The 22,867-nt window shown below is 47.3% G+C and overlaps 1 protein-coding gene across 10 annotated transcripts in view; it reads left to right on the forward strand.

Annotated features, from left to right (window-relative positions):
* Positions 1–22,867, forward strand: part of CACNA2D4 (calcium voltage-gated channel auxiliary subunit alpha2delta 4) — a 132,814-nt gene that overhangs the window by 50,229 nt on the left and 59,718 nt on the right. For all 10 annotated transcript variants that reach the window (XM_074826122.1, XM_074826126.1, XM_074826116.1 and 7 more), the window contains 8 exons: positions 1,569–1,630; positions 2,314–2,381; positions 2,520–2,565; positions 4,033–4,130; positions 6,097–6,190; positions 7,519–7,614; positions 9,767–9,894; positions 13,103–13,183. In XM_074826122.1, coding sequence (XP_074682223.1) covers positions 1,569–1,630; positions 2,314–2,381; positions 2,520–2,565; positions 4,033–4,130; positions 6,097–6,190; positions 7,519–7,614; positions 9,767–9,894; positions 13,103–13,183 — 673 coding nt within the window. The remainder of the gene's footprint in view (positions 1–1,568; positions 1,631–2,313; positions 2,382–2,519; positions 2,566–4,032; positions 4,131–6,096; positions 6,191–7,518; positions 7,615–9,766; positions 9,895–13,102; positions 13,184–22,867) is intronic.

Below are 22,867 nucleotides of genomic sequence, written 5' to 3' on the forward strand. Positions count from 1 at the left end.
AGCTGTCCTGGGGAGGGATGGCCACCCATCCCCTCCCGCTGCTCAAACAGAGGTTTGCCTCTCTCCCACCAGGTGCAAGTGCTGAGTGGCTGCAGGTGCAGAAGAGGGGCAGGTCAGGGGAACAAAGGATGAGCAGAACAAGCCACACTGAAGGAAAGGGTCTCAGAGTAGTGGCATCCCTGGACCACTTTCTACTGCATCCTTTCCCCCAGGGGCAGGCCTACATCCCAGGCCTTCCCCTCTCCGTGGTCAGATCAGACTGTCAAGGAAAGGGAGGCTTAATACCTCTTGAACCTTCCCCACAGCCACCAAACCACCACCATTCTATGTTCCTTGGGGGTACCACAGCACTTTGGAACATCTTGACTCAGCAAAAGGCTTGGACCCTGTCGCTCTGCAGTACACAATTGCCATGCATGGAGAGACAGGGGAGGGAATGAGTTGAGCCGTCCTCCACCTCCTCACCTAACACCACCACCCATCCCCATCAGCCCATCCGCTGTGTGCACTGTAGAGGCACACTGTGGAGCTAGCGATGGCTCCCCCTTTGTGCCTCACTTCACTTCCACTGCAGCATTGGCTTGAGCAGGTTAGAGCAGGCACGACTTTCCCTGGGGAACACTGAGTTTTCTGTGTTCACTCCCTGTCTCCCACACACATCCTCTCACCTCGTTTTCAGACAGGAGCTGGGATTTTAAACATATTAGGGTTCATACACTGGCATAAGGGTTGGATAGAAACTTTCCAAAAACTTTTCTCCCTTGGAAAAGAGTTCCACTGAAATCAACACTTTCCTACAGGAAAAGGCCAGTCTGGCAAACAGCTGAAGTTCTGAAGCAGCTTTCAAAAACCTGAAATGTCTTCAGTTGAAATGTCAGTCTGAAGAAAATATTTTCATGTGAATCAAAATGGCTTGGACTTGAATCAGCACTTTTTTAAAATTTGAAAATGTAATTTTTTTAACTGATTTTTTTAAACAAAATTGGAATATGTTAATGTTTTGTCCCAGTTTGGCATGAAAGCAAATTCAGGAATCTCAGCATTTTCCACAGGAGTGGGGAGACTTGGCCCTGGCTGCCCACCCACACAGTGGGTAGGTTTGTCATCCTGCCTCTCCTCCAACCCCACCTTTCTGTCATACCTGTCTCACTGAGCCCCCGCTCCTGCTTGGGATGATGATGATGTGCAAAGCCATCAAGGTTGCTCTGTAAAGCAAGAGAGCTGCAGGGCCCCAGCACGTTGGCTTGGAGGGTGCGAGGGGGAGGGCAGCTTCCCCCCCACCCTTTCCTGCAGCCTGTGCAGGAGCCCTAGGAGCAAAGAAAGATTTAACTGAAGCCCTAGATGGAATGACAGAGTGCCTGTCTGGATCCCAAAAGTCACAAGCTGCTGAACATGCTGAATACTGAACATTCATTCCTGCCTCCAGCCAGCCCTAGCAGGGTGTGAAGTGTTGGTAATGATCAACTGCTTTTGATTAGCCTTGAGGAGTATATCCCAGGTCCCCATTATCACTATGCTCTTGGTCTGTCAGATAGTCTCTCACTTTCTTATTCATGCTCTTATTCCAGAAACGAGTTCTCTTCCTCACCAATGATTATTTCTTCACGGACATCAGTGGCACACCCTTCAGGTGAGCAAGGACTCGCATGACACCGATATGGTCTATAAGAAGTCTGCCATCAGGGACAGCAAATCGGTCCCATTTCTTCATAAAACTGGCTACGACTCATGAGTAGAGCAGTGTGAATAACTGACTTCTTTGCTCCTATAGCCATTAAAATAGTTTGCGGTCAAATCAAAAGGAATATTATGCTTTATCTGAAGTTCAGAGTCCTAAAGCTATACCTTAGGTGAAGTATGTCGTTTCATTTTATAGAAACGAGACATCTTCAATTTTCAGTTCCACTGAATATGTTTTATGTTCTGGCATATGGCTCTAAACAAAACATTGTTATAAACTGAAAATTATAAAACATTGCATAAGAAACCAAGCAAACAAATTTTTGTGTTTTTTCCCCAGCTGAAATGGTTTGAAACTGGCACAGGTTTGAGAAATGTTATTGTTAACCTGAACCTACAACGTTGGCCAAATAAATGTCACCAAAAATGCCTCATAGCCCTACAGACAGGTTCCTTAGCCTCTTGTGCTGAAATCAGAACCCACTTAATCCTCTTTTGATGATGTTCTTTTCTTGAATAGCTGTGGAGGGAGTTAATGTCTTTAAGGGTTATAACTGTTGGGAACGCAGTGTCATGTTTAGGGATTAGACCTCTCCTTGCTGACAAGCCCTCTGTTTTCCTTCCTGTCTGCAGTCTGGGTGTTGTGCTGTCCAGGGGACACGGGGAGTACATTATGCTGGGGAACACTTCAGTGGAAGAAGGTAGGTTAATCTGAAATGGCCATGCTGTCCTAAGGGACAAGGTAGCTACTCTGAACTTCACTGCTTCACTTCTCCTTCACAGCCTGTATCTGCCTGCCTGCTGCCTAACTGAACGCTCTATGTATTATCTGGTTTCAGGTTTGCATGACCTGCTCCAGCCAGACTTGTTTTTAGCAAATGAATGGTAAGTGGAGGAAATCCTATCAATGACACAGGCCTTTGTCATGAGATTTTGGCAAAGTTCCCAGCAATTTGGCTTGAGTTCAGGGCCCTCTGTGGCCTAGAGAAAAAGCAATGTTGTTCAGGGGCTGCACCTGCAGAGATCTGATTGTCTCCAGGCAATTCAGTTCCACCTCTTCCTTTGGGAGATCCCACCAAGGCCTGGCACAACCCTCTGCTAAGAGACATCTCCTGAAATTTATGCTCAGTCTTCTGTGCTCAGACTTACTTTGTTCCTCCTCATGTTGCTCAGAATTGTGCTACAAAACCTACAGTATGTCAGACCTGTCAGGAAATTTTGTTGCAAGCTTAGCGAGAGATTGAAATGCTTTTTTAAAGCCTAGCTTATTTTTGGTTGGCATTCTTCTGAACTAAGCCTAGACCTAGCTTCTAGTGAACATGGAGGTGATTTATGATCCCTCTTTCAATAGCAAGCATAATTTATGGTTTTGCTTTGTTTGGATATGAAATGGGGTGAAGCATGGCACTTTCCATTTATTGCTGTGAGGTTTGGGATTTTCATGAACCCAACATTCAGTTACACCCAGGCACATGAACCCAGCCTGTATGAAAGCCAAAATAACTATATTCAAGAAGCCCTGCAGCCCTTCACACCTCTCATTACACTGTCAAGTTTCATAGGCAGCGCAATTGAGACACAAACAGTGACTGCTCCTTCTTCTACTCCTAACTTGGGGTGTCAGCTTACCACACTTTACATATTCATTTCTTTTAGACTTCTCTCATAAATCACTCCTTTCAGCCCCTTTATGAGTTGTAATTCTCTCTCATAACCCCTTCCTCTCCATTGTCCTGACAATAAAGCGGTCAAAATTGGAAGCAGGATTAGAAGACTGGTTTCTTTTATAATGCATTTGTAATACATTCTCCCACTTCTCCCCAGACTGTGTCCTGAGGCTCCTGAAGCTCTGTCCCTTTGGGACAGCTTTTGTTGCCACCATATAATACTTTAAGCTCATTCCTTGTCTCACATTTTGGTTTTCTGTCTCTTAGTTTATCTGCTCCCAACCCAGTTTTACTCACATTGCATGCGACCCTCTGCTTTTCAGGTCTCTCCATCACATTGTTATTGTTTATATAGACACAGCTATACATCTTAAACAGCATATAATATGGATAACTGCTGGAAGGTTTTGGGACTGCTATGTTGCATTGTGAGCTTATGCCGGAGAACATAACATCAGCTCTATTAAGCGCAGCACTCAGATAAATTTGTGTTCGGTTTATTGGTAGAGTTTGACTTACAGCCACATTGTTAGATTTTTGAGTGGGCACAGCATGCAGCAGCGGCAAAATCTTTGCAGCACAAGTGCTCTCGCTGAACTTTCGTTTGCAGTTATTACTTTCCAGAAGCATTTGCTTGATGTGGTTTCTCTTTGTCCTTGCGGGCTTCTTCTCCCCTCCCCACCAGGATTTACTGCATCACCGACATTGATCCAGACCACCGGAAGCTCAGCCAGCTGGAGGCTGTGATCCGTTTCCTCACCGGAGAGGAACCTGACCTGGAATGTGAGTGCCAGGCACTAAAAGGGCCCTCCTGGGGTTTTCCTGTACCCATCATGGGGGAGGGGGGACTGTGACAAACTGATTGGTGTCAGAATGAGCTCCTGTGACACCTGCTCATGCAGGCAGGACTGAACTCAAGCCCAGTTTAATTCACATGTGGAAATGAGCTGAGGATCCACTTCCTTGTCTCCATCAGAGGATATTTTTTTCCATTTCAAAGCTGTCACATAACTCGGCCTTAATGAGGATCTCGGCATAGGAAATACTGAAAAGTGAAAGGCTTGAATGAAGCTCGTTGGGGGCTGCACACCATGTTTAAGACAGACTGACCAGCTGGGCTAGAAGTGGTGATGGCGGGAAGAGCCAGGAAAGCTGCTGTGACTAGTGACTACTCTGCTCCCCAGGGCCCCGGTCAGCATTCTCCGAGGTCTGCATGGTGCCATCTAGACAGATGGGTTCTTTCAGAACAAGGATTATTAATTTTATTTTCCAAACACAATTGGTAATTGATTTGGGGAAAAAGTTGTTACAGACTTATTATCTTTCCTGCTCCCCCTGCTGCTCATCCCTTGCACCAGGTCCCATTCTACAGGCAATGTGTAGCCACACAAACAGATGATATAGCACTGCTACGGAGTGGGATCTCTGTCAGGGGGGAGAGGTGGGAAGCTGTGCATGGGAACTCCCTCCAGCATTTCAGCTTTAGGATGTCCTTCAGCCCACTTCACTCTCCACAGCTTCAGCTCCCTTAGTTGTGCCAAGTACAAGCTTTTGCATGTAATGCTCCACCTGAGAGGCATAAACTGTTGACATGAGGATGGGAATCTCTTAAAATTAAACCCAAATGTAATCCAATAATTGTTCATCTCTTGCACAGTGTGAGCAGACCCCTGCAGGCTGTCTTTGGAGGAGGCTGAAAAGATGAGACGTATGAGTTGAAGAGGCCAGGGAGGAGGATGAGGAAAGTTTCGGGAGAGCTGACTGTGAGAAACATGCAGATTTGGAAGTGCTGTGGATGAAAAAAGGGATAGGATTTGGATACATCCTAGATATGTGGAGTCTGGGAAGGGAAAGATCTGCTGGTGAGCTCTGGTTTTGAGGTCTGAATGACAGCAAGGATGGAGAAATGGATTCTGACAACTGTGACAAAGAAAGAAAGTTGGACGAAAATATTAGGGGAGAGCTGTGACCTCAACCCAGTAAGTGGAGGCAGAAACACTGAAAGGGGTGGGTGGCTCCATATAGAACAGCATTATGATAGCCATCACATTCTCTCAGCATGGAATGAATGCAGGTAGGGCAATACAGAAATGAAGCAAGACAAATAAACACGACCTTAGATTATGCCATTTAGCACATGGCATATCCAAACCTTCCTAAATGCCTCTCAGTCCCAATCCAGGCTGGGCTAGACTGGTAGCCTAAACTGGCTCAAGCATCTGGGAGGAACCAGGACAGGACAGCGTTTTGTGAGATTTGTAGGAAGGACAGAGAGGTAACAGAGAAATCAGTGAACACAAGGACAGAGTAGAAGCCATGAAGAAGTCACTAGGGGCTTTGAAGAAGCTTCTTGAGTGGAATGGGGTGTCTGGTGTCCTTCTACATGGCACCTAGAAGAAAGGTCAAAGCAGGGGTTTGAAGCAATGGTTGTGGACAGCCTGTTAAATCAAGGAGAAGGTTGGAATGAAGGCCTGATGAATAACTTAATTTGAAAGCCTCTCCCCCACATTTTCAAACCTAAACCCTTCCACTGAGTTTGCAGGGGAACGATCTTAGATATGACATCTGTTCTGTGCTCTCTGTCATACAGGGTGGTATGTCCTGTTCTTAGCCCTGCAAGGAGAGGCCTCTTTTTGTGACATTGCTTTACTGCTCTGGGCCAGGCAGATGCTCCATAATAAGGAACTCTCTAAGACATCTTAGGGAGGGACCTATCTCTCTCCTGATTCTTGTTCTCTCTTCTTCTTAGGTGATGAGGATTTGGTCCAGGAATTGCTGTTTGATGCAGTGGTCACTGCACCCATGGAGGCTTACTGGACAACACTAGCCCTCAATATGTCCATGTAAGTCTATGAGAAATAAATAGGAGTAAAACATCATTGAAAATGCATCTCCAGATGCTGTGGGCTTATGCAATGCCTCAAACAGTCACGATCCTTGCACAGCATATAAGAAACTTTAGAAATAGCTCAATAACTTTAAAAATAACTCAAAAAGTGTCTCTCAGGAGTGGGCTCCAGCGGGTTGGGCCTTCTCAGGGGAGCCTTTAGTTTGGTGAGTTTTTCTGAATATCACTGGATGACAACAGTGGTTTGGATGTGTCACTGCAAGGGGTGTTCGGCACCAGCTCTTTGCAGCACCTAACTCATATGCACTGCATTGGCCTCTGTAGTTGACAGAATTTGGTATCTCAGGGCACCTGAGACCATTTCAGTTTAAAGTTATTATGAGTTATTTCCACATGCATCAGTTATCCCTTTGAATGGCTGCAGCGTGGTTTGGCTTGACTTCCCATATGACTGCAGCAGAAGCTCCATCCCAGGTGGCAAGGAATTTGCTCCCTTACCAGAAGCGAAGAAAAGGGTATTTGATCTTGTCTCTCTTGGTGATGCCTTCAGATTAAGCCTCAGGAAGTGGGTATACAGACTGGCTTCCGTAAAGTTTCCACTTTATTATTTCCAGAGAGGCACCTTTTGCTTGTAGTATCTAATATCATGTTGCACAGATCTACTTTGAGCGGACAACGTGCTACTTACACAGATGTGTGGCCACAGGACTCCTGTCCATGTTTCAGTTATTGGTATCCCTACCTCTAACAGAGCTTGAGCCAGTGGCAGTCATGCTAGGACACCCAATTATCAGCACATCTTTAAACAGCTACATGCACCCCTCACTTTAAGGCCACCACACTGCAGCAGGCTCTCCGCCATGCAGGTGTCCCATCTGTGCCCTTGATTCCTCCAGCAAGACATTGCCTGAATCAATCTACTGCTTCAGGGTCAGTCTGCTAGCCCGCCCATCCCCTGCATCCCTGAGACAGCTACTCTCTGCAGTCCCTCTCCCTCCCTTCAGCCTCATGCAGGCAGCCTGGAGCAGGGCTAGCAGGAGAAGAGGAGCTTATGGTCTACTTAGAAGAAAATTAAATGAGCAAACTTCAAAAGTGTGAATCTAGGCAGAGGTCTAAGCCTGCCAACTGTTAGCCAGGAACAACCTGTTGCCATTAGCAGGTAGGAGCCAGTGCCACTCCTGTACAAATGGGTTATATTGCAAATGAACTTGGGACCACCTCTCCAGGTGTAGCTTCTAGTTTGAAAGGTCCTCACCCTGAGGCAGGGAGGTGGCTGTTCTTCTAAGAACTGTTTGCTTCTGCTTGTATGTTTCTATTCCACAGGGAGACTGAGGCAGGTGTGGAGATGGCATTTCTGGGCACTCGAGCTGGACTCATGAGGAATGTCCTATATGTGGGCTCTGAGAAAATTTCTAACAGGTAAGTCCCTAAACTGCACTAAGGGTTTCTCTCAGTGACTCTGAAGGGGCAGCATAAAATCACCACCAGCCTTAGAAATGTATTTGGGGAGACAGAAAGAAGCAACACCTTGGCGGTATGGGTGCTGATTTACAGAGTTGGGGTAGTAGGCGTCCTTTGTTGTCTTCTGGTCCTTTTGAGTTTTTCTTAAAATGCTGTCCCAAAGTGCATTCATTTCAGTGAAAACCTTCAGTCACTCCCTGACTTCGGTCAGCTAACAGAGAAAATGTCCACAGTTACTATATATCCCCAGGACCATTTTGCAGTGCAGACGCTCTGCACTCCAGTGCCCTGGTGACATTCCAGCTTGGCTAGGTTTGATCTTTCAGTCTCAATTCCTCTTCCAGGTTTGTTCTGTTCTGCCTCTTACATTGCCCACATTGCAGTAGTATCCCAGTGCCTTCCAGTGAGGCATTAAGCGATGTGACTGACATCTGTCATATATGATTCATTCTCTTGTCCTCTCCCTCAAGGCAAAAGTGTGTGTTCAGTGGAGGGTTTTGACATGGAAAGGGTATAGATTGCATTTTTGTTGTGTTTTGAATACGCAGGCAGGTGCACGCTGCTCTAAGAAAGGACAGCTCAGGGGCACATCAGCAGATGGAACAGAAGGGGACAGTGTTGGTGGTGGTCCTTAGTTTCTTGGCAGCTATTTCTCTGTCTCTGAGTTCCCCAAACACGAGTCGTACATTCAGGGCAGAGAGCTCTGCTGGGCCTGAAAGGTGACGCTCTGTCAGCCACACTCTTCATGGTTTTGAGGCAGTCTGGGTAAGTCAGAGTAGTCAGGCTCTGGTGACAAGGGAGAAAATAACGTGTGCTATAGAAGGCTGATATGATGATTCCCTATCCCATACTGCTCATCAGGACCATCGTTCAGTGCTTTTAAACAGCCACAGTCACCGCACTGCAGTGACAGATCCTGCACATCACTCAAGAAGCGCCTTTGGAATTCCCTGAAAGGAAGGAACTGTATAAATGAGTAATTATCATTTGTCAAAATATACAGCAAAACGAGAGCCTGAAAACAAAGGGGATTTGTCAGGCAAGACATAGGGACCTCCAGGGAAGCCAATGACCTGATTTTCAGAAGGTCTCTCCCGAGCACCCGCTGCCTGTCTTGCCATGCCCTCAGGACCCACCCTCTTGCCTTCGGGAGCACCCATTTCCTCAAGTACTTCATTCCATGCATCTCTAGGAGTTCAGTATTTAGCCACTGCAGCATGACGTTCATTTTTTTGTTTTGTTTTGTTTTGGGTTGGTTTGTTTTTTTTTTTTTTGTAGGAGACTGTCTAATTCCCTTTCCTCACCTGCTCCCCATTCTCCTGCAGTAATTAACAGCCTTCAACAGGCCACAGGCCAGCCTGGCTTCCCTCGCCCACCCGTTCGTGCCCGCCGTGCCTCACTTCTCAGGCCCGGCCCTGCCCTTTGCCCCTCACGGCGTAACCTGCCAGGCCTCCCGCGGGGCAGGAGGAGGGGAGGTGGACATCTTCCCTCCCTCCCCAGGCACTAAGCCCCAGAGCCCTCAGGCAGCTGCAGCAGCCTCCGCTCTGCCGCCGGCTGGGCCCTGCCGGCCCGCGGCCTCCCCCCGCCCGCCCTCGGGGCCGCCGGCGGCGCCGCTGAGGGCCTCGGCCGGGGCAACAGCGGCACCTGGCGGGCGGCCGGCGGAGGCGCTGGCCCCGGTGCGGCGGGGAGCGGAGCGGGGCGGGGGCGCAGCCGCCGCCGGGCCCCCCGGCGCTGACGGAAAATGGCGGCAGTTGTGCCGCGGGCGAGCGGGTGGGGTCTGGCAGTCAGCAGCTCGGCCCGGCCCGTCCCGTCCCCCGGGGGTCGGCCGCTGACCCGCGCCTGCCGGGGGGTGTGAGGCACAGGTCCGTGCTTCGGTAGCGAGGGAGATCTCACAAACGGCCCCGGAGTCCCCGCGGTGAGGGGTGCTCCGTGAGGACCCTAGCGCTGGCAAGTTTCGGTGCCCCGGGGGTCCCCGGGCTCCCTCTGCCGCAGGGGAAGCCCAGGTGATGAGGTGCAGGTGATGCGCCCAGCCCCAGGGATCCCACTGCGTTGCCCCGAGCAGGGCTGCCGCACCTCCACACCAAGGCTGTCCTGGGTTTTCTCTCGGCAGGAGATTCCTGACACAGAAGGACAAAGAAAGTATCTTCACCATGGACCACTTCCCTCTGTGGTACCGCCGGGCGGCCGAGCATCCCCCCGGGAGCTTCATCTACAGCATTGTCTCAGAAGATGATTCAGGTAACCCCAGGCTGAATTCACACCAGAGCTGAGGAGAAGGGACGAGAAAGCTTTTCACATCTTGCGTCCCATGCCATGCTTGTCCTGATCCCTTTATCACTGCCTCCCACCTAGTGGGAAGTGCTAAGACCTGGCCTCTTGGCCTTATCTTCGCACTGGCATAGAGACAGAGGGGACATGGCCAAGATACTGGACACAGCAGAAAGATAAAGCTACAAGCTGTGGGGAAGGCAGTCAGGGCTGCATAGCATGAGGTTGCAGAGGAGGTGAAGGATACATGGAAATGCAGGGCCTGGGAAGACCGAAGGATTTAGAGAGGCGGGGGCGTGGGTGATCACAGTGTACTTGTGAGGCTGGAGAACACATGAACCGTGAGATGGGAAAGGTGTCACAGAAGGAATTAGACAGGTAGATGTGACCAGGCCTGGGAGGGAACATCATCAGGAGAACTGGATGAAAGTAGCAGCAAAGACTGATGTGGTGTCATCTTTTTCCATCACTGCTTCCCATGAGAGGAGAGGATGAGTTTGTTATAGAAGATAGTGGTGGAAAAGGGAGGGCTTTTCCATGGCTTGCTCTTGATGAGGGTGTCTCATTGGTCCCTCATCCAATCATACTACTAGACTATGGCACCTCTTGCCCAGCTAAGGAGCTCAAACATGAGAAGTAAGCAAGGAGTGGCTTTTCAGCCTCATGCTTAGGGTGTCTGTTCCTGTGAGTTTGCAGGGCCAGCCAGGACCTCCTCAAAGGCTGGAAGAGAGCAGAAGAGCCTAGAAAGAAACAATCAAAACAAAATACTCATGTGAGACTCCTCCACAGAAGGCAGAAATCCCCTCTGTGCTCCTTCCTGGCCCCTAGCACTCCATCTCTGTCACAGAGCTCAGCACTTTAGCTGTTAAAGCTTTTTGTGGCGCAGTGGTGGGAGGCTGGTGGGTGGGAAAGCAAGTAGCAAAGAAGAGAAAACCAGACTGGGAGGCAAGAGATGAACCAGGATGTAAAGGGAAAGGGATGGAAAGAGAAAATACTTGAAACCTTCCACAAAAGCCTCTCTCTGCCCAGCACTCGTACATCTCACTTCAAAGGCAAGTGTGGAAAGAGGAGGAGGCATGGCAGGAGGGACCTTTTACTGCCCTGCATGCCATGGCATTTGCTCTTTGGAATAGCGCATGGGTTAGAAAACCAGGCAGTGACACCCTGTGGGGCTTCCTAGGGCAGCCATTACCCAGGCCGCAGTAGTCACTCCTGGCTAAACACTGGGGCTGTGGCTTGATATGGCTTTCATAAAAGTCACAGGTAGTTTTGCGTGGATAAAGACAGAAGACAAACAGCTGACACTGTTTTTTGTATTATGTGGCTGTTGGTCAGAAAATTCAATCAAGCTAGGACCCCATTCACCTGGAAACCCTACAGGCCCATTGTAAGAAGTAGTACCTGGGCCTGAAGACCTTATGCTCTAAGGGAGATTATTAGTCTCTTTAGAGATGAGTAGCTGGGCTTAGAGGGACTGTGATCCATGAGATCACACACTATGCATGTGAAGAGCCAGGAAATATTACTCGGTGCTTCTGAGACACAGTGCTTCACTGTCAGAGCAGAGTCCAGGCCCTTCATTGACATCTGATGAAGCAGGGGTGCCCCACCTTTTGGCCAGAACAGATCACCCTGATAATTAGATGCTGAAGTTCCCCTTTCCTGCTTTCCACATGATTGAGTACATGCCCACCCTGTGATAAGGGGTTTTCGTGGCAGGTGTACTTCTCACCACGTAAGAAGGAAGAGCCCAAAGACTCTGTTGGAGAGGAAACCAGCAGGGAAAGGCTGCAGATTATCAGAATAATTTATCCAGGGCTTCTCCTTCCAGTGTCCAAAAGTCCCAGAGAGAAGAAGACAGCAGGGAAGGATCTGCAAGTCAAGTAGAACTGTTCTTGCAGCCCAGATCTCTCCTGTGTTGGGTGTTTGGGTTTTTTTTGGTTTGTCTTTTTTTTTTTTTTTTCCTAGGGTTGCTAAGTGTTTTTTGCTTATTTGTCCCATCCTAAGGAGAGCAAGAAATCTGGGGTTCACCATAAAGGCAGGTTTAGTCTCAAGTCATGTGAGCATAAGTTGGCTGGGTATTTGTTTCACAAGGGCTTTGCTATTTCTGACATCCTTGAGCAAGTTAATCTGGCTTCAGTCCAAAAAAAGTGAGTGAGAGACTCCAAGCTAAACTGTGGTAGACACAGAATCATGCTCAGGACACACTGGGTACCAACAAGAATGATGAAGGCAGAAATGGAAAGCAGTAACGAATGCTGGAGCTCTTGGGAAGGAAAGAATCCGTGACCCATCTGTCTGAGGAAGACATTTCCATACAGCATGCAAGGACAGAATCAGTTGCAGGCTAGATCGATCGTGCTGACCTTCAAACTGTCCCCTGGCAGTTCCAAAGGAGGTGCCCCAGCTGAAACTAATCTAATCACTTTAAAAAAGAAATACAGAAATGGAATTGGTCACATGGACAATTGCAGGCTGAAACAACTGCACTAACAAAGAGAGGGGAGGTGGAATTCAGTTGCTTAAACCTATCCAGCCATGCTATTTTAAACGCCCTGTGGGAGCTAAGAGATCTGCACAGGGCTGACAGATGTGACATAGGACCTATAGGACGCTTAAAGCAGCAGCTAAAGGATAATTGGGAGACCCTGGGGCATAACAGAGTTTAGGCAGCAAAGTCCCAGAAGACTTTGCTTCTAAAATGGAGTGCACCCTGAAAGTATCTGCAAGGGTTGCATCTGTCTCTCCAGTTTATAGTGCTGGCCTGGCTCAGGTAACAGAGCTAGGTGTAAGCCTGGCCTTTGCTGTGCAAGAGTCAGTGTCAGAATTGCCTGTCCTGCTTCTCCTCTGTCTACAGAGTTTAGCTGGTGCGTGAAGCAGAACAGCTTTCTCGCCTAAGAGAAGCTCTACATGCCCAGAATTGAGGAGACCAGTCCTTTACATTTTATGCTGAGGATACTTCTTTTATCATAGGACGTTATCTAGAAGAAAAAAACCCAAAATAATCATAACCCCTTAGGTTGCTTATATGTCATGAAAGATACAGTGTCTCTTTCAGGGTTGAGACATATGTACACGCTGGCCTGGACGTGGAAGAGTGTGAGCAGGCTGCTCCCACTGCGTTTTACTCCTCTCTGACAGTAAGCTAACCAAGCCTGCTGTATTTGTGTCTTGACAGAGGGAGGTGGCCTACCAAAAGTGGTGACAGTGAGCACGGCTGTGGCTGTGTCTGTGGATGGGAAGATGGGTATTGCTGCAGGTAGGACATTCTGGTTTCTCTTTTTATCTTGAATGAAATGGTTTCATCTTGTATTGAGAGTGGGAGCTGAGAGCTGTTAGCTTGTCATTCAAGGGAAATGACAGGAGCCACAATAGCTTGTGATGTTGAAAACCAGGCTAAACAGAGAATATTAGAACAGGTACTGAATGGCTGATAGGCTTTTGAAAGGGAAACTAACTGACTGTCTGAATGGAAGCTCCCCATCTCCAAGGCTGGTAAATTCATGGATTGAGACTATTTCTCTGGAGCAGGAGCAGGTTGAGAAGTTCCTGCAAGTTCTGAACTGTTTGCAAGAGGCACTTCTGGTTTTGGAAGAACGTTCATGCATTGCCATTGTTATCTCAGCTGAAAAATAACTTTTGCTGATGGAATGGGCTTGCTGCTAGATTTCCAACTCAGACATACACATTGGCAAACTTACCTTTGTATCTGAGCTTTAAACCCCTTTTGGCAGACCTTCATTAGTCTACTTTTGGAAAATTTGTAAAGCTCATTATTTCCAACAGAACCCCAACGCTTTTGAAGCTTTACCATTTTCTGCAGCAATTGCTTCAGCCTTTACGGAAATACAGTAAACTCAGAAGTGAAACAGCAGCCATTTAATGAAAGCAACATTAATCAATAATGCTGGCATCATATCCAACTTAAACTCTCTGTGTAGGAGTATTGGGGTAAGAGATGATGTAGCTCAGGGGAATTTTGTTTAGACCTGGAAACATTGACTAAGGGAAGAGGTTGACGGAACAGGTAATGGAGTAATTATCACCTGAGACATGCTGAGATGCAAAGCTGCTTGTGAAAGAATGGTTGGTGTTAATGGAGTCCTGTATGGTGGAAGGAATGACTGAGTAGGATATACCAAACAACTTTGTTGTAGGAGTATCCAGTAGAGAGAAGGCCATATAGCAGATACCTTCAGATCAGAGAGTCAGGATTGCTTTTGCCTAGGCTGGGTAGGATACAGTGAATGATCTTCAGTATTGCTCATCAGTAAAACTATGGCAGTTTAACTTCATCTGATGAAGCATTCTTTAATTTCCAGGCTTTCAGTAAGTTCCAGCTGAGAGTGGTACTCTTTAAGTATCACCTGGGCAGTGAGAGTACTTAGAAGCTGGAGGGGTGTTATGAAATAGCACTTTTCACTACTATACCACCATTTCAAGCCCAAAGCCAGAAAATTATTATGAAGTCTATCCTGTGAAATAGAGATAGTTTCAGTAAAGTTCATGTTAAGTAGGTGCTTGGGTCATAGAAACTGCTCTCAAAACTGATACTAGCTGGAACTATTATGAGTATACCCAACAGAGAATGAAATGGCACTGAAACTGTACCAAGGGTCTCTGTGCAGCACTGGAGCATTTTTCTAAGCATGAATTTGGGAGGAGAAAAAACATTTTTTAAAAAAATATTGGTTTTCATGGTTCTTTTCCTTCCCTTTCCTGACCTGTGAGTTACTGCAGAGACACACAGGCAGTTCAGCTGGCATTCAGCATAAATACAAGAAGGAAACTTCTGGGTGGAAGAGCTGAAGCAAGAACAAGTGGCAGGAGGCTCTGCCCCTGACGGAGCCATTTCTTTTCTGTTAGCAGCGCTTTCCACAACCCATGTGGAGATTTCCACCCCCTCATTTATGCTGAATGCTGAATTGACTGTCTGTGTGGACATGCTGTGAAGGGGCAGGATTCTCTGCAGAGGAAAGAGGGTAGAGAAAGCAGCAGAAGATAGGGAAAGAAATCACGTTAGTAACAATAAGGTAAAAATTCTGACATTTGTGGAAATGATACAGAACAAACCAGTATCCTCACTGGTAACCACAGAAGTTGAGACACAGAAATAAATTCTTAATTGCTTTTTTTCCTTAAAGGTACCACAGTCCCTGTCACTAGCACACACGTTAAGTGACCTGACCACAAGCATCTTCTGCTTACTTCCACACAGCTGGGTGTTATTCATTCCCCATTTCTTATGCGTTCATGAAAACTACCCATATTTCATCCAAAGTATGGACTGCATGACAGCACTGGGGGAAATAGATTCTTCCAAAGGGTCCAAAGTCTTTCAGGCCCCCAGCTGTAGCCCCTATAGACTTCAGTGGGAGTGCAAGGGTTTGCCAAGTTATGTCACATGTGCTGGCTTGAGTGTAAGTTTACACCATGTTTTGGGCGTTTTAGGGAGCAAAGAGGTATTATATCTGTATTACCATTTGCTTTGTTTCCAGTAGTGAGTATGTTCATCATCCGAATCTTTCATACCAGGAGTAATTAAAAAAAACCAAAACAAAAACAAAACAAAAACACAGGAAATAATTGTGGTCACACTACCTACTGCAATACTTTTTGATCTTGAGGATAGCAGCTTTGAGAGTAAGGAAGTAGGTCTCTCTTCATCTCCCCTCATAGTAATATAATCATCCTGAGTGGCTAGGACCTGATTCTAGGGGACTGCACCCCACAGCAGAGGCTGCAGCACAAATGATGCTGAGCAGTACTGCAATACTATCCTGGGTACAGGGGAGAGGAGAAGGAAGGAGAGTGAGTGGAGACACAGAAAGAGTAAATCAAAGCAGAATGGGATGCAGATTGTCGTTAATGTAACTCTGATGGCATCAGCCCTCAGTGGGATTGATACTGGGTTCATTTAGAGTTAGGATACTACCAGAAGTTTGGTATGCAGCACTGGATCACAGAAAGCCAAGTATCTGGGTAGGCTTGTAGTTTCTGGATAAACGCAGTCCCAGTTCTGCAAAAGAGGAACAACAGAGACTTTTTAAGTGCCCCTATAAAAGTGCAAGTGGTACAAACTGCCTTGTCATTCTGCCACTGATCGTTACTGTCACTTGTTTGACTTGATGGTGCTTGGGGGGGATTTGTAAGCTCTCTGAAATGTTCACTATGCATGCAGTGAAAAATTAAGCTCTAGGATTTACAGCCATGCCTGTGGGGAGGGAGTATACCCCGTGCCCCCATGGGGAGGATCCCAGTGACAGGGAGCATTGGGCCCCTTTTCTTCTGGCACCTGAATGGCAATCCCCAGCCAAGGCAGAGAAAGGCAAACTGGTAAAATCAAATGTGCAGGAAGACAACACAGGCCTGGATGCTGTCAGGGCATGAGGGAGCAGTCAGCTGGGATTAGAGAGCAGCCAGGCTGGAGGGCTGAGAGCAGAGATGGAGGGGGAGTACAAGGTCTTCCTTCCTCCCATTTCAGTCTGGCTTAGCTCACTAGGGAATCCCAGAATGGGTTTGGAGGGAGTCTGAGGTGCTTCCCTCACTGTTAGAGGTGTTGTTCCACACAAGAACAGGTGGGGAGGTGGCCAAATTCAGAAGGAAAAGTGGTGTCCTCTGCCCTGCCCTACCCTCTCCCTTTTTTACCCACCTCTTTGCTTCCCCTGTGGGCCAAGCCCCTGTACCTGGGGCACGCAAAGGGTTCAGGGTACCCACAAGTGTCTCAGAGGACATGGTGGAGCTAAGGCAGGGTCCATTCCTGTGAGCTGAGTTGGTGTGGCCTCTTTGGTGGGAAGCCACACCGGCAAACCTACCCCTGGCTTGGCTATACCTGTTTCTTTGAATTAATAATATCTACCTGCTATATTGTACTTTGGCACTTCAAAGCACTATGCAAACATTAAGTAATGCCTGGATGATTAATTATAATTAATTAGAAGGCAGCCATTCTCCTGGGATGTCAGTCCAGTACTGTTCACGCACACTAACTTTGCTGGCAATGAAAAATAGGGAATTGTGATGGTACTCTCCCCAAGCCAAGTCCTGCCCCAGATAGCACTGTCATCTGCTCCCTCCCATGAGTCAGTAGCCTGGGGCTTTTTGGTCCTCAGGGGGTGCACAGCAGAAATCACATGTAGTTGCTGACAAAAGCTTTTAGTGATTTAAAGCCTCAGTGAAACTGCTGGAATCTGTGCAGGAGTTTAGCTGTCTCTTTGGGCTGTGTATGATGTCTCTTTCATTGCCTGACCTTCTTGCTGTTCCAAGTTATGTGGTTGTCAGCTGGCTGTCAGTCCCAACAGGGGCGGGTAGGCATTTCTTCCCATTAGGTTCCTTGCCGTGGTTGTCATGTCTCAGGGATGGGAGACAGCCAATACCAACAAACCATGGGGCATGCACAGGCTCTGTGGTGCCCAATAAAACAAATCCAAATGGGCACTTGAGAGATGCATGTTTATTTTATATGATACCTCTCTCCTCTGTTTATATTCAAAGTTACTGTTAGTTCTTATCTGCAGTGATTGGACCACAGTGAAATTGTTATCCCATGATGATGACAGTATATACAGATGTATTTGGGAAGAGTCCTAGGCAAGCTCAAAGAAAGGTGAGAGAAGAGAAATATTGTCTCTTTTACAGAGGGGGTTTTGGGACACTGAGTTATTAACGCCAGTATTTTCAGAAGAGCTTTGTACTCACAGCAGGAGCAGATTTTCAAAAAGACTTAGATTTTTTTTCGAAAGTATTTGAGATCAATCAGTCTGAAAAATAGATAATGGGAAGTAATTTTGCCATGATACCACTGGTTAAAATGCAACCTCTATCAGCCTGATGGAAGCTCTTCATTTGAAAAGCGATTACAGGCCAGCTTGATGTCTCTCCATCCTCTTCTTTGGTCCCCAATTGTGGCTACCTGCTGTCTGTTACCAGCAAGCAAAGAGGGGAAGTGCAAGTGGCTTTTTCAGCCGTTCTGTTGCTGTGGCATCTTTTCAAACTAATCTACACACAATTCTGTATTCCCACAGTTTTGTTGCTAGGGTGGATAAAACATTTCAACCTCCTCTCTAGAAAGTGACAAGTTGCACCTGTAGAAGCTGCTAAAATGTATGGAAATAAGATACAATAGCATAAGCACCTTTTACATGGGAATAACTGCATTCAAGCTGGAGAATTAAAATTATTTCACTAGACTGGGTTGGAAACCAGCATAATGTTACCCATACAAAACTTGAGAGCAGCTGATCTCTTGAATGTGTTCTGACATATTCAGAAGGAATGCTGCCCCTCTTTTAATGCTGGAGGTTGTGCCAACATTGGCCTGGTGCAGGGGCTTCTGTGAGCTCCCGAGGCATCACCTGTGTGCCTTTATGGAAATCCCGGTCTCCCCTGCATCCAGTGGTGGCACAGGTAGAAAGAACGAAAGCTCAACTCATTTTCAACCCTCACCTGCTACATCTGGTTTCTGCCTGATGCCATTCTGGCAATTCCTGAAGCCCAAGCAGTTTCTTGGGCATCCCTTGGATCAGACAAAATGAGAGATATCTGAAGGGGCCATGCCTTGGCACTCAGTCATAGAAAGTGTTAGGGGCACTCAGTAAGGCAGAAATGCTGATGATTTTAGTACTAACAGCAGCCATGCCTTCTCCACCCGTCGGGACATCTGTCTGGAGGCCATTATCAGTCGGTACACATTTGGCTGGCCTAAGGGTTGAGCCAATACCCCACAGGCCAGGATATCAACATTACACAGTGCCGTTGGTGTGCCAAAATCAGTGTTTCTTGCATCCTTCATCCATTCATATGCCTTTCTACTATCCATTGCATTCTACTTTACATACTGAGCCTTGGGGGAGAGACCTGTAAACAAAAAGGCTGCTTTTTGGGGTGTTTCTAGGGCAGACATAAAGCTGTTCTAGGAGCCAGTCAAAAGTGAAGTGGTTGCCTTGTTTTGCACTGGCTCTGATCTTACCACCTCTGCCTTTCACCAAGGTTTGGTATCAGTGCTAGGGCCGCATGGTTCCCTTTCAGAGCTGGTTATCCTCCAGCCAGGTCAGTGAACAGGCAGAAAGAGCAAGCATCTGCCTGCAAAAGGCCGTATAGATGTCTCCATGCATAGACAGTAACTGATGACAAGGTGGTCAATTATGTTTATTTTATCCTCAAAAGAATGCTACAAATAGGTATGTGAGACATCTTGATAGCATTCTGCCTACCCTGGGTGGACATTGCAATTTGCTTTTCTTCCAAGGTGTATCTGCTGTCTGCCTAGGGTGTAAGATCTTCAGCACAGGGATTGTGCTTCCTCCGTCTGTTTGTGGACATTACCTGTTGCCTTGGGCATGAGCCCTTGCCTGAGGGAAAAGCGAAAACAATAGCCAATTCTGTAGAATAAATATTTCCTTGTAGCCTCAGCTGAGTGACAGTGTTTGTATGGTGCAGCACTTACCAGGAAAAAAAACATTAAGTGCATCAGCCCATGTGGGCGTCACTTCACCCAGCACAGAGCCCCCACTGTGGGTGGGTGCCTGTGTCCGGACACTGCCCAGATCCTGCCCTCACCAGCTGTTTCAGGGTATTTTCTCAATGGGACACCATAACAACTTGTGAACAATGGGATTCTCTTGTGGGGTCTGGTCAGGCATCTCTCTAGGACATCCCCAGTCCTGGAGCCTGTTCCAGGCTGGAGCTCCAGCCCAGGAGCCCATTCTTGCCTGTGCATAGCAGAAATCTTCTAGCCTAAGGTTATCCATCACTGCCGCCTCTGTAGCTCCTCTGATTGCCATGGTTGTCACGCCTGAAGGGAAGAGAGCTCTTGACACTGGCTCAGGAGAGGCCTGCATATAGCTGGATTTTTTAGATTGGCACCCGGCGCCTTTGCCGTGTTCCCTTTGCTTGCAAATTATTTGATATCATTTTAATTCTGAGCTGAATTAGAGCAGTGCGCAGGTTGTCATGGCAACCATTTCCTTGTGCCTTTTGGTCTGACTCATTGCAGACAATTACTCTCGCGCTCCAGGATTCACAGATGTGATAGGAGAAGAATCATGTGCTGGGGTTTCAACTTTTTTCTGCTTTTAATTTCCTTACCAGCCTTTCTTTTATTAACTCCTACCTAGCTAGCATCAACAGGGAGTCTCTGCCCAGGGCCACATGGGCCTGTGGGAGTGCATTGCATGTAGAGTATCTGTAGATGCACAATGTGTGAGGGGATTTGTGCATACATGTGTGTATTTGCATACACGGTTTCTCTGCAGCATGCTGTGTGGCTGTGATACCTGTCTGCATCTGTAGCTAGGGGTGTGCACAGATGCATATACTCACAGAACAATTTGCACTTATTTCTGTCTGTGGTGGGGCTACATACTTTCATGTGTTTTCTGTGTATGCACATAGGTACGTCTATGAGTAATCTGTGTGGACATGGAAGCGTACCCAGTGTGTAGAGTCTGTCAACATGCACTGAGTATTCAGGGGGACTGACAAACTGCGAGGGTCGTAAATGGGCCAGGACCTTCCATTTAGAGCTGTGTGAAGATCCACAGGCTGCCAAGCAAGTGGCATTAACACCTCTGACCAAGCAAGGTGCAAACCTAAATCTTGTGTGATTGCAAGGCCAGTGCATCACCTCACTGCCATGTGTGTCCTCAACAGCCCACATCTATGCATCTAAAGTACATGGAGGAAAGCAGTATTGTCCATGCAAGGACCATACCCTTAGCGTAATTGATGTCATGACCTGTGTTAGGACCTATAGTTCAGCAGCGGAGCAGAGTCATGTGAGAAGATGCTGAAAGGGATCACAAAAGCAGTCTGTAGATGTAGAAATGAAGGTGGTAAATATTACAGCAGAGGAGGTTGTAGGAAATGTAAGATTGTTTGACTTAAATTCAGACAAGGCACAAGCAGACAAGTTTTGCAGGGTGAGAACCACAGAATCTTAGCAAACCTGAGGACAGCTCCAGTCTACTCCTAAGATACGTTCCTTTTCCCACCGAACTCAACCTGTTTCCTTCCTGAGTTCCTCTTCTCCTGCCCTACCTATCCACCTAGGGCACAAATGCCCCCATCATAAGGCTATGTAATGGGACTCCTACTGCCAGCTCTTTCCCCTCACAAAACATTTTTCTTCTCTTCCTTTCCTTCACTGGGATACAGAAGCCCCACTCATAGGACCATACAATAATTCTGGTTGGAAGGCACCTCAGGAAGTCTCTAGTCACCCTTTTGCTCAAAGCAGAGTCAACTATGAGGCCAGGCCAGTTTGCTTAAAGCTTTATTACATTAACAGTCCCAGAAATATTTCTTGTTCCTCCCTAATGCTCTTACACGGTGCTCTCACCATCTGTACCATGCAAAGGCTGTACTGATAGACATTCTGTTTTTCTCTCCCTATCCTTGAGCTGTATGAGGACCATCAACAAATCTTCATGGCTAACCAGAGACTGTGGAGGTGCTGAATGCTGGGTGGTTTTCAGTGGGTATAGGCCCAGTGTTGGGTGGTGAAGCACGGAGGGTGTGGGAGGAAAGGAAACAGTGGAAGGTAGGTCCTGTTTCTGCCTACTGGGGAGCTTGGCTGGGAGCCCTTGCCTGGAAGCCCTGGGAAGCACCAGGCTTTCCCAAGGCCACAGGGAGGCAGGGGAGAGATGATGTGTGTGCAGGAGATAGGCAAGGTGTGGACTACACTACTGCCCAGGGTGTGTGGAGGGGTAGTCTGCTGCTGGCTCTCGGCACCGCTTTCACAGGCAGCAGTGCAAAGTCTGGAGTATGGGGAGAGAGCAGTTCAGCTTTCAAGGACAGTGTGGAGCCCACATTTCTGGGAGGAGACAGTAAATGGCAATGGCTGATTCTGTTGTCCTCCATCTGTCTGCCACCACAGGCAACTGCTTAGGCTGCTTAAGCTGGCTCTGCAGAGAGCCTACGTGGGATGGAAAAAGAACCAACAGCAAAGAAAGCTGTGTCTTAGAGGTCAGAAAATGTAGGGATGAAGCGAGGATTGCTTACAAATCAAGCTGAGTTAGACCTTGCAAAGGAGATTAAAAACAAACAGCAAAAGTTTCCTCAGCTATTTGAAAAAAAGAGAATACGAAGTGGGGCCACTTCTGGGCAGTAAGAGTGAAGTCAAGATCAAGGAGTCTATAGTCTGAGCCAAAAACAAAGAGGTCTCTGTGCCCAAGTTATTGATAAGGGCAGCAATATTGTCCTTGGGGAAAGGAACAAGCTGACTGCTGGGAATAAGCAGCTCAGGCTGCTTAGAGCACTCACACTGCTGGGCCTGGGTGCTCTTGGGCCCCAGGAGAGCTGGCATGTGTAAACACAGGCTTATAGCAAGGACTTTTTTTTCAACTCTACCAGCAGTGGTGACTCTGTACAGGCTGGAAAAGTGAAAATTCAGCCCTTAGGGTTAAGGAAGGGGGAGAAATAAGTTTGTCAGTCTCAGACCTGTAAGTGTGACCTCTGTAATGTTTGTACCACTTTAGAGGAGATCTTGAAGGGAAGTGTAATTATTACCAAGCGGTTAGGGGAAAAGGGAGTCAGGCAATATGAGTTTATCGACACTAGACCATACCAGGCTAACCCAATAGATTTCTTTCAGATAATTATTTTCCTGGAAAGCAAAAGAATTTTCAAAGGTCTCATCTCTGTATTTCAGTAAAGCACTTGATACAGTGCCACATAAGAAACAATTAGTTAAACTGGAGGAGATCAGGAAAGGCAGAGGAGTTGTGAGGAGCAGGGAGGTAGAAACCAGTCTGGGAAGCTGCAAGATCACCTATCAAAGTCTAGTGAAAGGTTACTTGTAGCACTCCCCCATGGTCAGCCATGTGATTAGTGTTTGCTAACATTAACCTGAGACCCTGACTCAGAGGAAATGTCGTGATGATTCAACACTAGAAGGCATTGCTGGTACAGGGAAGGACCAGAATATCGTAGAGAAAACCTTATT

This window comes from Strix aluco, chromosome 5, assembly GCF_031877795.1.
Source record: "Strix aluco isolate bStrAlu1 chromosome 5, bStrAlu1.hap1, whole genome shotgun sequence".
Taxonomy (NCBI): domain Eukaryota; kingdom Metazoa; phylum Chordata; class Aves; order Strigiformes; family Strigidae; genus Strix; species Strix aluco.